This window comes from Phocoena sinus, chromosome 5, assembly GCF_008692025.1.
Source record: "Phocoena sinus isolate mPhoSin1 chromosome 5, mPhoSin1.pri, whole genome shotgun sequence".
In the NCBI taxonomy this organism is placed as follows: Eukaryota; Metazoa; Chordata; class Mammalia; order Artiodactyla; family Phocoenidae; genus Phocoena; species Phocoena sinus.
Window position 1 is genome coordinate 112,353,038 of NC_045767.1, and position 15,210 is coordinate 112,368,247.

The 15,210-nt window shown below is 39.6% G+C and overlaps 1 protein-coding gene across 1 annotated transcript in view; it reads left to right on the forward strand.

Annotated features, from left to right (window-relative positions):
* The window catches only part of NR3C2 (nuclear receptor subfamily 3 group C member 2), a 377,156-nt gene that overhangs the window by 322,944 nt on the left and 39,002 nt on the right, over positions 1–15,210 (forward strand). The window contains exon 7 of the mRNA XM_032633341.1: positions 14,633–14,763. Coding sequence (XP_032489232.1) covers positions 14,633–14,763 — 131 coding nt within the window. The remainder of the gene's footprint in view (positions 1–14,632; positions 14,764–15,210) is intronic.

Sequence of the window (15,210 nt, forward strand, 5' to 3'; positions counted from 1 at the left end):
CCCTTTACCCAAACAATAGTCTAGCCACACTTCTAAATTCAGCAATTTACTTTGTTCATATTCTTGAAATTCAGTAGTTATCAAGTGGGAATTTGACCTTTTTATGGCCCCTTTTAACAAGGAAACTATGGTCATTTAGTTCATTAATTCATTAATAAATTCATTAATTTATTGAAATTGAGCAATGTCTTTAAGTATTGATATATACCCCAAATGCCTCTGTTTTTGAAGCAGTAGCTCACTGTAGGTTTTCTGTCTTTTGTTGAACCATCTGCAGTCTGCATACTGTTAAATTTACAGAAAGTTTCTATTAAAGTCTGCAGCCTACGAAAATAAGGCTTGATTATTTAAAAAAATGTTTTCACAAGAGAATATTGTTCTTTTGTATCCTTTCTGTGTGTAGAGAGATTCTAGTGGTGACTTTTTTTTTTAATTTTTGTTGGAGTATGGTTGATATACAATGTTGTGTTAGTTTCTCCTTTACAGCAAAGTGAATCATATATCTTCACTTTTTTTTAGATTCTTTTCCCATATAGGCCATTACAGAGTATTGAGTAGAGCTCCCTGTGCTATGCAGTAGGTCCTTATTAGCTATTTTATATATAGTAGTGTGTATATGTCAATCCCAGTCTCCCAGTTTATGCCTCCCGTTTCCCCCCTGGTAAATATGGTTAGCACGGATTAAATCTCATAAGGTTCCGAGCATGCTGTTGGGTGTTTTAACCTGAATATAACAGTTGAGTCCAGGCTCTGAGACCAAGGTGCTTGGATTCAAATCCTAGAATACTATTTTCGGCGAGGTTTGACTTCCTAGTTTTTACTTGGTGTAAGTAAGTCACTTTATCTAGTCAAGAACTAGAGCCTGTTCCTTTGTCAAGGACATATATAAGCTTCCTTACCAAAGCCAAGAATCAAAACATTTGGTTCACTAGGTCTTAACATGTCCAGGGAATAATCAGGCCAGGCTCCGTTCCCCTGCTAGAGTGGCTGCTGTCAGTAGGCATGCAGTACCAGCAGTAGTCACCTGTTTGCCCGTGCAAAAGGCTCCCACTCGTGGTATAGATAATAGACGGTGAGCCATTTTTCTGGTAAACATTCTGCACTTGGCTGGGTTCCTTACTTTATTCTAGTATGAAGTATTTAGTCACACATCTCAGAAACAGGTGTGTCCCCCATGACATAGTAGGTAGTGTCATGAAAAGTTGCTTAGAAATCACTTTTTATAATTTATTTTTATATTTTATTGAAGTATAGTTGAGTTACAATGTTGTATTAATTCCTGCTGTACAGCAAAGTGACTCAGTTATACATATATACATTCTTTTTTATATCCTTTTCCATTATGGTTTATCCCAAGAGATTGGTTATAGTTCCCTCTGCTATTTAGTAGGACTTTTTAAAATGAATTATATTGTAACTGGCCTGTGGAAATTCACAGTGCAGTGAATACGAAGATTAAACCTTTGGTCAAGCCAAAACATTTTTGTCATGTGATTTATCACAGATACCCGCAATTTAACTTGCTCTAAAATCTGAACTTTTACAGTGGGTTATGGCTGCATGTTTCTTTCCTCTACCAAAAACATGTGTCCTGTACCCAAAAGAAACTGTGCTGACTCTATGAGTATTTTAAAAGGTAAGGTACAAAGGACTGTTTTATCAAAAAACTATAGATAAAATGAATGGTAAAGATAAAAGATTTCTAGGACCATCCGTGGTAAATTATGATGGTTGTATAACTAGGCTGCTTCTAGATTTTTCAATTGTCACGTATTCTTTTGGTCTGTGTAACATCCATTAAAGTCAGCAGAAATTGTGATGCTTAAGTCGAGGGCAGTTCTATGAAACGTATCCCTTCTGGAACATCAATTAAGGTGACAAACAAAACATTGAACTAGCTTTTAACTATTACTGGACTTGCTGATGTAAAATTAATAGAGAATACATGAATGTTATGGAGATCATTGGGTACCACTCCCTCTGGCTCATCTGTCCAGTAAAGCAAACCACAGACAACATTCTGCAGTGATTCTTAAGCAGCTGAGTTCTGCCCTGCCTGTTAATAAATGATGTAAGTCCTAGAAAAATGAACAGACATCTACACTGCAACTAGAAAAACGGTCCTCCTACAGATATATATTGTTTGTCCGTTCAGGAAAAGTCTAGTAAGACTATGAAAAAAAATAAAAACCATAAACTGGCATAATTTGAATGCTCAAATTGAGGTCATTTTTATTCTAATTAAGATTTGAAAAAAAAAGGACTGTTTCTGCATGCTGTTTCTAGGAAAATAACAAGCTTCAGACAGGGACCATCTGTTACACTGACCATGTAACAAGATGTTAGATTTATTCATACATAAAAATGTAGCTTGCAGTATCATATGTAAGGTCTGCTTCTGCAGATCTGCTGTGATTATCTGTGTGCACCACACCACTCAAATTATTTAATTCTCTGTTGTAAGATTGACACTATCGCTGCACGCATTCCAGCCTTGTATAACACACACACACACACACACACACACACCTGGGGCAATTGATGGAAGTAATAACATGTTAGCAAACAGGTTTATTAAGAGGCTTCTTCTTGAGATTCCAGAGATTTCAAGGAGTTCAGCCCTGAATGAGCATTAATTTTCTTTGTTTATATCTATATTTGAAGAGCAAAGTCTGTGAAGTTTATTGGATTTCCCTGTTCTCTGTAGCTATCAGGTATTTATTTAGCACTCATGTAATTTTGGACCTATGCACTGTACAAGAATCAGTCATAGAAAGATATGCGCCTTAGTATCCAGAAGAAGGACACAGACTTTCCAGGTGATAAGAGTTGCCTGTTATTTGATTAAACAATACGATAGCCCTTGGATTCAAGGGATAAAGTGAAATATTTCAAAGGTTTATTTTTCTAGTTCCTTACTAAGTAAAGTGATGTCTTACACACCTAAAAGGTGTTTGGGTGACAGGTACAGTTTGGTGCAGTATTGCTAAAGGAGCTTAAGTTTTTAAATGTCACTGTACCTTCCCTAGGCTCCCATAGGTAGAAGGGTTAGGAACCTCTTGTGCTTTGGCATTTATGAAATCAGCCAGTGTGAAAGGATTTCATCTATTAAATGTGAGTTCTTGGAAAGAGAAAGGAGTGATAAAGGTAGTTCTATTTTCCCTTCCCCCTTAGGATACCAGAACTACAGAAGACAGGCCTTTAAGGAGCTGTTTCTGACTGATTTTTAAAACTATGGTTTATTAAAGAATTTTCACTCTTCCTGCTTTCAAAGAGCATTTAGTACAGCTTGCAAGAAAAACACTGACACAGTAAGACTAAAAATGCATCAGAACACAAAAAAGGCAAAAGGCAAATAGTAAAAACAGAGGAGGAAGAAGATAATTTATATATTCTAAAAGAAGAAGAATGAATGAAAAGCCTAAACCCAAAGAGAAGTTACATTATTAGACACAAATCTTAGTTTCTAATCTCTATCAAAGTATAGCAGGTAGGATTGATTCGTTTGCAAAGATTCGTTTTTTACTGAGGTATAGTTGATTACAATGTTATATAAGTTTCAGGCATACAACACAGTGATTCACAATTTTTAAAGGTTATACTCCATTTATAATTATTATAAAATATTGGCTATATTCCCTGTTGTACAATATATTCTTGTGTCTTACCAATTTTATACATAGTAGTTTGTTCCTATTACTCCCCTACTCCTATCTTGCCCCTCCCCCCTTCCCGCTCCCCACTGGTAACCACTAGTTTGTTCCCTATGTCTGTGAGTCTGTTTCTTTTTTGTTATATTCACTAGTTTGTTTTATTTTTTAGATTCCACATATAAGTGATATCATATAGTATTTTGTCTTTCTCTGTCTGATGAATTTCACTAAGCATAATACCCTCCAAGTCCATCCATGTTGTTGCAAATGTCAAAACTTCATTCTTTTTTATGGCTGAGTAGTATTCCATTGTGTGTGTGTGTGTGTGTGTGTGTGTGTGTGTGTATGTACGTATCACATCTTCTTTATCCATTCATCTGTTGATGAACACTTAGGTTGCTTCCGTATCTTGACTGTTGTAAATAGTGCTTCTGTGAGCATTGGGGTTCATGTATCTTTTCAAATTAGTGTTTTAATTTTCTTCAGATATATACCCTGGAGTGGAATTGCCAGGTCATATGATAGTTCTAGTTTTAGTTTTTTTGAGAAACCTCCATACTTTTTTCCACAGTGGTTGCACCAACTTACATTACCACCAACAGTGTACCAGGGTTCCCATTTCTCCACATCCTCTCCAGCATTTGTTATTTGTGGTCTTTTTGATGATAGCCATTCTGACAGCTGTGAGGTGATAGCTCATTGTGGTTTTAATTTGCATTTCTCTGATGATTAACAACATTGAGCATCTTTTCATGTACCTTATAGCCATGATGGCCTGATGGCCTCCTTTGGAAAAATGTCTATTCAGGTCTTCTGCCCATTTTTTAATTGGGTTGTTTGGTTTTTTGATATTGAGTTATATGAGCTGTTTATATATTTTGGACATTAACCCTTTATTTGTCATATAATTTGGAAATATTTTCTGTTTTTTGATTTAAAATTTTTTAATTGCAACAAAATACTTATAGCATACAATTTATCATCTTAACCATTTTTAACTGTATAGTTCAATAATGTTAAATACATTCACATTGTTATGTAAACGAGTGCCCATTCCCTCCTACTCCCATCCCCTGGTAACAACCATTCTACTACCTTCGATGACTCTAGGTATCTCAGATAAATGGACTCATACAGTACTTGTCTTTCTGTGACTGCCTTATTTCACTTTGCGTAACGTCATCAAGGTTCATCCAGGTTGTAGCATGTGTTAGAATATCCTTCCTTTTTAAGGCTAAATAATATTGCATCGTATGTATATGCCACACTTTATCATTCATCTATCAGTGAACATTGGATTGCTTCCACCTTCTGGATATTTTTAATAGTGCTGTGAAGAACATGAGTGTGTAAATATCTCTACAAGAGCCTGCTTTCAGTTCTTGCAGAGATTCTTTAAGTTGAAGTTAGCTTGCATTCTCCTTGTAGACGGCCACAGCATGAGGTGTCCCTGTAGGTGTTCAGGCTAATGCTTAGATTTCCTGAGTCCTATGGTACCCATAACCTGGAATGTGTTGTGGTTTGGGCTTATCAAATGTCTATTTCTATCAGAGTAGAACATGAATATGATTCCAGGAATGTATTTAGTTTGGGGCAATAATTCACTAAATCAGCTACCTCCAATATGGACCTCCAGAAAACTGAATAGCTAAGACTTTCAAATACAGTTTTAGTAGTGTTTTGGTAAGCCAGTACTTGAAAACTGAAACAGGAGTTTTCCTTCTGACAGCCATTGGCCAATAGGTTCAGTGGACTATTCTCATAATGTGAAATAGGGCAACACTGTTAACATATAATAATGGCAAGAGCGCATGGGTCCTGTAGATACACAAGTTGTTCAGATCGTTTAGCTACTAAGTCAAAAGCAGGCAACTAGCATACAGATCATTTAAATTGTGAATGCCCTTCCCACTCTGATTTTAATGGGCCTTTTTCTAATTCTCACTCTTATTATGAGAATAAATTCCAACCCTGAATTCTCTCAAAAACCAGGAAAAAAAGTATTTTCTAATTCTTTGATTATTCACTTTTATTCCAGGTGAATCAGGTTTAGAGACATTAGATTCTTTTAATTTAATATTTTAAAACTATTTCCAAATGATCGTATGATTGCAGTTTAGTGTAACACGTCCTAAGAGAGGACCAGCTGAAGTTGTAAATAAAATTGGTTTGCTAGCTTAAGAAAATGACAAAACTATTGAAATGTTTCTTTCATTCTTTTTTCTTCTTTTTTGAAGAGTGTCTTTGAAAGTATTTTAGAACTGTCGTTTTCATGGATTTTAACCCAAGGTCTTTGGAATTGGAACTGGATCTCTATGACTGTTTTGGTTGTTGTGTTTATTTATTTAAAAGTGGAGTTTATGCTGTTCCTGCAAATGAGATGATATTTATAAATCGATGACATGTCCACAGAAGTAGAGACTGATGACTGTCAGTTTTTCAGGTCTGATGTTTGCTTTAATACAGGGATATTTCCTATCTCAAAAATCTCCTACTAGGGCTTTCCTGGTGGCGCAGTGGTTGAGAGTCCGCCTGCCGATGCAGGGGACACGGGTTCAGGCCCCGGTCCAGAAAGATCCCACATGCCGTGGAGCGGCTGGGCCCGTGAGCCATGGCCACTGAGCCTGCGCGTCCGGAGCCTGTGCTCCGCAACAGGAGAGGCCACAACAGTGAGAGGCCCGCGTACCGCAAAAAAAAAAAAAAATCCTACTGCCTTCACATTAGCCCACTGTTAAGAGTGAATTTTGCGTTTACTTTTACTTTCTAGAAGCATTATACAAATTTCATCTCTTTCCCAAGGTAATCTTGGGAATACCAAGGTATTTTTATATTTTTTTTTCCTCAAAATGAAGTAAGATTATTAAATGAATAAAAGCATGTCACGAAGAAGAGTATTTCTGCGAAGTAATGTTGCAGAATTAATCCCAATATCATGCCAAAAAGATTGTCCTTATTTCAGTTTCTTTGGATGTGCATTCCCGTGCATTTAGTCTAATTGTGCAAAAATGATGTGAAGTAAAATGTGTTTTTAAGATGGCCTATTTTCTTGAAATTTTAAGCTATACTGAGGACACAGTACTCTTCATTTAGAGAACTCAATTTCATGCAGTGGAAGCAGCAGTGGAATTTGAAAAACACATCTTACTGCATAATGGTGAGCGAAAAATAAACAAATGAGTGAATGTAATAGCGAAACATCTGAGGTTCCAAATATCTCTTTATAGCTGTAAAGAGATACTCTGGAGGAAAGAGCTATAAATGATTGAGCCAGCAGCATGGAGAGAGAGAGGAAAAGGCATGAGTTTTGAAGTAAAAAACCTGGGTTTAGGTCCATGGCTACATCATATACCTGAATTATTTTCTTGTCGTGAACATGAGAATGATTCTGCACAAGGCATTGTGAGAACTAGCAAGAGGAAATTTTAATTTGGGCATGGTAGGCACTCCGTAAGTTATAGCTCTGAAAACCATAGAGGTTCTCAAGAAAGAGTTAAAGAGATGCTGTTCCTACTGAAGTGGAAAAAAAAGTGCTTTTTATTGTTAGGTGTGTTGTTACACATTAACCTTATAATCTGTTTTCAAGTGGAACCTGAGGTCTCTCTTTAGTAACCTTTCATCTGTGTGTGGATGTTTTGCTGACACATCTGATAACAGAAACGCTTTGACACAGAGGCATTTCGTTCTCATGTTCTACTCTGGGCAAGTCACGCCTGCCTTCCTGAAAATCTGAGTCCTCTCCAGTTTCTCTCCTGATTTATTTACCATCCTGCATATAGAAATAACAGCAAGAACACAGTCTTATTTTCCTGAAAAGTCATTTTAAGAATTTGATTAGGGACTTCCCTGGTGGCGCAGTGGTTAAGAATCCGCCTGCCAACACAGGGGACGCTGGTTTGATCCCTGGTCCGGGAAGATCCCACATGCTGCGGAGCGGCTATGCTCATGTGCCAAGACCACTGAGCCTGCACGCTAGAGCCCACGAGCCACAACTACTGAGTCCGTGTGCCACAACTACTGAAGCCCGTGTGCCTAGAGCCAGTGCTCCTCAACAAACAGAAGCCACCACCATGAGAAGCCCGCGCACTGCAACTAAGAATAGCCCCTGCTCACCGCAACTAGAGGAAGCCAGTGCGCAGCAATGAAGACCCATCGCTGCTAATTAATTAATTAATTAATTAAAATGCACTGCCTTTCCTCCAGAGGTTTCCGTGTGCCTGACAGCAATTTATTAAGACACAATCGGGCTTCCCTGGTGGCGCGGTGGTTGAGAGTCCGCCTGCCAATGGCGCGGGTTTGTGTCCCGGTCCGGGAGGATCCCACATGCCGCGGAGCGGCTGGACCCGTAAGCCATGGCTGCGGAGCCTGCGCGTCCGGAGCCTGTGCTCCGCAACAGGAGAGGCCCCAACAGTGAGAGGCCCGCGTACCGCAAGAAAAAAAAAAACTATCCACAATCATGAGTAGGTTCTAAGAAATTATTTAAAAAACAAACAAAAAGAAGAATTTGATTATTTCTTGGTTTGTTTTAACCAAAATGATCATTGGTCTCCAAGAAGCATTTTATTCTCCCCATGATATCAGCAACAACAACAAATGCTAACATTTGTACCATGCTTTATAAATTGAGAACTTCCATACAGCTGGTCCCTACATCTCTGCAAAGTAGGAATTCGTGTTAATTCCCCGCTTCACACATGATAAGCCTGGATCTCAGAAGTGACACGATGCCAGGCTCCCAAAGCCAGCACGCTGAGGGGCCAATGGGCCGTGCATCTCTACGCCGTGCTGTGGCAAAGCCAAGGATGCCTGTTCTGCCTCCAGCACGAGGGAGATGAAGGGGTCAAATGCTTAGGAGTGCACTTCCTAAACCGCACAGCTTCAAATGCGTGTTGTGTTATATTCCACGGGTGTCCAGATTTGCAAGCCACTTCACCAATTTTACACTCTAAATCTCTCCCTTTTTTTTTATTTAAAAAAATTTTTTAACATCTTTTTTTAGTATATGTGCTGCCGAAGCGAGCACTTAACATCTTTATCAGAGTATAATTGCTTTTCAATGGTGTGTTAGTTTCTGCTTTATAACAAAGTGAATCAGTTATACATATACATATGTTCCCATATCTCTTCCCTCTTGCGTCTCCCTCCCTCCCACCCTCCCTATCCCACCCCTCTAGGTGGTCACAAAGCACCGAGCTGATCTCCCTGTGCTATGCGGCTGCTTCCCACTAGCTATCGGTTTTACATTTGGTAGTATGAGAAACTTTTTGAGAACTTCACAAATACCGTACCTATTTCCTTAGCCATTTGATCTTACTTTCTGTAAGTTTTCAGTATTCCCTTTCTCTAACCATCATCCTCAGTTGCACATCTGTGTGTCTGCAGTTCATTTTGTTGTTCTCACTTGTCCTCTTTCCTTTAGGCTTTCCTTCTCTCTCATTCACTCATGAAAGACTTTTGAACAAATATTGACACATGGCACTTGCCTATCAGACTCTATTTGACGTTCACAGAGGTCAGTCAGACATGGATCCTGCCTTTAAGATGCTTCTAGTTAGCAATCAGAATGGTGGTAGTGAACTGAGCCTTTTTCCCCCTCTGAACACATAGAAATTTTGCATTAAAAAAAATCTTAATGATATAACCAAGTTCAAAAGAAAAGGAAAAAAACAGGTCTAAGAACAGGAAATTCACAGCTAGAGTGGTTTAACTTGGAGTTAAAGCTACACGTGGCCCACAGACTATTGGATGTAGAAAGATGCCTTAGGGACGTGCATTAGAGCACAAACAGGAACAGGACGCAAGAAGGTAGACTCCAGCAAGACCAGGGCATGAAATGGAGCCCCCTGCAAAAAGCCAGGCTCTGCAAAGATTTCACTGTCTACTAACAAGGACAGTAAAACCCAGCGAGCTAGCCAGCCCAGGGACATAGCAAGGAAGCTGAAAGAAAGAAGAAACACAAGCCTGCACCACATCAAGCGTGGAGTCTAAAATTTAAACAACGCAGTCTCGCAAAAAGCACTTAAGCTGAGAAATTAGCATCAAAACTGGCAGATCCAGTGAAATGCTTGTACCCCGATAGTTATAAATGCTGAAACTTCCTGTAGAGTCCCTTCCACAAGACAGCGCCCCTGGGATTCACCTAGAAAACAATATATACCAAAATAATGCATGTTAGATAGACATATGAGCATCTCCCCCCAAAATGAATTTAAAACATTTGAAAGAAACTATAAACATGTTAAAGTATTTAGAGATAGAATAGGTAAGGTATAATTTAGAGGAAGGGGATGTAGTAACCGTAAAGTAAGAAGTCTGTCATGGAAAATAACAGAAGTGTTTGAGAAAGAACCAAATAGAGCATTTCTAGGCACCCAGGCACTAAAAACATCCAAATGAAAACACTGGAGGCATTAAACAGATTAGCCACAGAAAAGGAAAAAAAAATTATTAGAAAATAGATCCGAGAAAACTATCTAGAATGCAGTGCAGACAGGTAAAAAGAAAATATAAAAAGGAGGTAAATGTGGGAGACAGTGAGACGGTCCAACACACTGCTAACAGGTGTTCAAAAAGGAAAAATAGCAGGAATGGGGTGGGGATGATGTTTGAAGAAACAATATCTAAGACCATTTCAGAACTTAAGAAATACCTGCATCTTCAAGTCAAATAAGGACATTGAGTCCTGAGCAAGAGAAATAAAAATCAGTCTGCACCTCCGTCCTTCATATTGAAACTGCAGACATCAAAAATAAACAGAGGGCCTTCCCTGGTGGCGCAGTGGTTGAGAGTCCGCCTGCCGATGCAGGGGACACGGCTTCGTGCCCTGGTCCGGGAAGATCCCACATGCCGCGGAGCGGCTGGGCCCGTGAGCCACGGCCGCTGAGCCTGCACGTCCGGAGCCTGTGCTCCTCGACGGGAGAGGCCACAACAGTGAGAGGCCCGCATACCGCCAAAAATAACTTAATTAATTAATTTAAAAAATTTAAAAATATAAACAGAGGAAAAATTTTTTAAGCTAGCAAAGAGAAGATGCAAATTCCCTACCTGTAAAAGAATGACAATTAGACTAACAAGAAATTTCCCAAAAGCAGTAGTGAAGGACCAGGTGTAATGGAATATTATCTTCAAATGTCACACTAGAAATCTATAACGTGTTAAAGCGATCATTCAAGAATAAAGGTGAAATAAAGACATTTTCAAACATATCAAGACTGAAAGATTTGAACATTCAGCAACTGACCGCTGCTGAAAGAATTACAAATATATATATGAGTGTGTCCCCCGATAGCTTAAATCCAGGCTTCTCATATGTAAAACTGGGAATTAACACAAATTCCTACTTTGCAGAGATGTAGGGACCAGCTCTATGGAAGTTCTTAAATTATAAAGCACTGTACAAATGTTAGCTTTTGTTGTTGTTGCTGGTATCATGGGGAGAATAAAATGCTTCTTGGAGACCTATGATCATTTGGGTTAAAACAAACCAAGAACCCAGTTGAACCCAGTAGTACGGAGTGGAGTGCAAAAAGCAATGGTGATGAGAGAAATATGTTTGTAACTCTAAACAGACATGGGGTGTGGATGTGAGAGAGAGACAGACTGACTTCAAGGGTGATCTGAAAACAAGTTGAAATTTAAATACTAAAGAGGAATAAGATGCAGGATGGGAAGCAGTGGACCAAAGATAAAGTACTCGACATCTTTTCAGTTTCTCATGGAAAAGCTATTGATTAACTTTAGATTTTTAAGTATGCAAGTTCATAACTTGATAATTATTTTAAGAGTAAAAATAGAATGTGTATCTTCTAAATCCCAATAGATGAGCAAAGAGGTTTTTTTTTTAATTTTGTAAGCTGGATCCATGTAATAAAAGGAAGGAAAGTAGAACGAAAGGAGGGGAGAGAGTTAGAATGGTGGAAAAAATATCTGAGTATATTAGTAATCATGATAAATGTAAACAGATTAAACTGAGCTATTATAATACAAAGACTCTCAGATTCTTTTAATCCAGCTTTTTGCTGTTTAAAAGATACATGTGTGATATATAATTATGTGGGAACTTTGTAAACAAGGGATTTTTTAAAAGGGCATTCCGGGCAAATTCTAAAGAGACAGCAAAAGAAGGAGACAAGAAGGAAGAAAGGGAGGGAAGGAGGGAGGGACTAAGGAAAGATCATCAGACAAAATTTTTAAGGCAAAAAATATTATGAATAAAGATGGTAGTAGTGATAGGAGGGAAAAAAAGCTTTAAATAAAATGGATAAAGATATGAAGAGACAAATCATCAAAGAAGAAACCCAAATGGTCAGAAAACTTTGAAGAAATGTTTCAGCCTGCTGGTGATAATGGCAATGCAAATAAAAGCAACAGTGGGATAACCCTTTCAACCCCCATCAGATGGCGAAAAAAAAAAAAAAATTCAAATTGGTTAATGACAAGTATTCGTGGCATGTGGAATAAAAGGACATATCGTCTCTTACTGGTTGGAATGAAAGCAGCAGATGTGCACACATCTATGACTCAGCAGTTCTATTTTTGTCCTGTATTTTAGAGAAGTGCCCAAGGATGTCCCTTGGGCTCATCTGTAATACTCATAAAGTGGAAACAAACCCAAGTGTCCATCCGGAGTGGAATGGATTAGTAAACTGTGTTGTATTCAAACCGATGAAACTCACAGCAGGGAAAATGTCCTTGCTTAGAGTTACCTGTATGAAAATGGATAGGTCGTAGAATCACAACGTTGAATAAAAATAAGTTGCGGAAGGATATGCATATCTATTTTCAAATTTACATAAAACCAAGCAGTACTGTGTGCTGTTTTTATGAATACATACGTGTGTGTAAAGTATACACATCTGAGAGGAAATAATAATCTCCCAAAGTGAGTGGTTCACTTCTTCAGTGAGGAAGATGAATGGGGACAGGGAGGGAGACAGAGCGGGCCTCAACTCGGCCGTGTTTATTTTATAAAGATCTAAAGCTAATACGGCAAAAATATTAGCATTTATTCTTAATTCTGCATGGTAGGTCCATAGGCTCCTGCTGTTTTTCTGTGTGTGTGTGTGTTTGTGTGTGTATGTGTGTGTGTTTTAAAGATATTTCCTTAATTAAAAATAGCTCCCGGGGCTTCCCTGGTGGCGCAGTGGTTGAGAGCCTGCCTGCTAATGCAGGGACACGGGTTTGAGCCCTGGTCTGGGAGGATCCCACATGCCGTGGAGCGGCTGGGCCCGTGAGCCACAACTGCTGAGCCTGTGCGTCTGGAGCCTGTGCCCCGCAAAAAGAGAGGCCGCGATAGTGAGAGGCCCGCGCAATGCGGTGAAGAGTAGCCCCCACTTGCCACAACTAGAGAGGGCCCTCGCACGGAGGCGAAGACCCAATACAGCAAAATAAATAAATGAATTAATTAATAAACTCCTACCCCCAACATGTTTAAAAAAAAAAAAAAAAATAGCTCCCGGAAAGACACATACCATGTGATATCACTTATATGTGGTATCTAAAATACAACACAAATGGACATATCTACAAAACAGAAACAGACTCACAGACGTAGAGAACAGACTTGTGGTTGCCAAGGGGGAGAGGGGTGGAGATGGATAGACTGGGAGTTTGGGGTTAGTAGATGCAAACTAATATATAGGATGGATAAACAACAAGGTCCTACTGTACAGCACAGGGAACTATATTCAATATCCTGTGATAAACCATAATGGAAAAGAATATAAAAAAGAATTTATATATATGTATAACTGAATCACTTTGCTATACATCAGAAATTAACAACATTGTAAATCAACTCTACTTCAATAAAAAAATAAATTTAAAAAATGATAACAATATCTCTTAGTCTGTTATGGGAAGGGAGAGACATATAGCAATAATACCAAGCAAAATGCTATGTGTTCCATTATGGGTTTTTTACAAATGTCTTTCAGACTTGGGATAAAAGAGATTTTTGCCATTTGAACCCAAGAGTGCATCCGGAAGAGGTATCGCAGGGTTGCTTTGCTGCGGACACCCACCTGGCTCAGTCACTCATAGAAATAGATAGATCAGCCATCGTGACCTCCTTTTCTGTGTCTATAGCCTTTGTCAAGTCCTTTCCCATTTCCCACTAGTAAACTCTTTTTTACTAATTTCATTCTGGTCATCATAACAGAGTACTTATCCAGGGCCTCCCAAAAGATTTATTACTTTGAGGAAAAATATCTGAACCACTAAATGATGCCTTACTTCCTTCTCATGGAAAGAGAAAATAATGAGTTCTGTCGTAAAGTCATGCGGATTTTTATGGAAACACTTGGATTTGGCGGAGAAAGTAGCTTGGTTGGCTGTTTAAATGGACACGTGTATGTATCACACCAACTCCCATATCACTTTCTCCCTGTACTGGAGAGATTCCATTTGAGGAATCTTTTAAAATGTTGTCTGATTTCCCTTTTGAAATGTGCTGCTGCAAAGAGTTAACGGACACGTTTCACGACCTCTATAAAGGGGTCCGTGTGGAAATAAGACTTTTCATCACTGTCCTGCATCCATAGCATCTAACACAGCCCTTCCAAATAGTACGTGCTTGGGATCACTGGCCAAAGAGGAACAGGCATCTCCAGGCTTCCCCCCACATCACAGCAGCAGCTTCTTTGCTTGGTGGACCATCTCACGATCACACACGCCACCATCACTTGTTGTCACTCTTGATGTAAAATGAAATCGTGGCACGCTTCGAGAAAGGTTGGTTTCGGTGCTTCTGACACGTTCTCCCGATGGACAAGTCAATAGCCTGACAGGGTTGGTCTATAAGCAATTTACCAGTCACCATTGCAAGGCAGCTGACTCGCCTTGCAAGTACACCTCTGCTCCATGCTGAAGCCAAAAGCAAATGAGAAATCGGACTGAGATCTCTCATCAGGCTGCCTTGGGCCGCCAGTCTGGGTCTGATCATGGACATTGCCTTCTCAGACGTCTTTGCTTTTCCTCTGCAGGGAGAAGATGCACCAGTCTGCCATGTATGAGCTTTGCCAGGGGATGCACCAGATCAGCCTCCAGTTTGTCCGGCTGCAGCTCACCTTCGAGGAATACACCGTAATGAAAGTGTTGCTGCTGCTGAGCACGAGTAAGCTGACACCCACCCGGCCCCTTTCCTACATTGTCACGTCACCTCCCTTTAGGAGAGTTGCCTATTTACAGGGTCAGGTAGTCGTGAAAAAAAAATAGGAGGAGGTGGGCGGAGGGCTTTGGTGTCGGATGCACTAAGTTACTTGCAGAGTATGAAGCTTTGGGTAGAGCATCTGCCTTGATTCCTTCATCCGTCTGATTTGTTCAGCGTCTGTTACGTGTATGGTGGGACTGGGCAATTCCGGAACGACTGGGATGAATGAGGCGCAGTCTCCACCCTCAGGGAGTTTTACCGTAAGATAAATTCCAAGGTAGCTTTAATACATTGTGGAAAGGGATTATCTACCGTGATAGAGATAAAGAGGGGGCTCTTTTCTGGGGGCTCAGAGAAGAGAAGCGCACGCTCCGTTCTGGGTATCAGGGAGGGATTCGTGGTGAAGCTGCA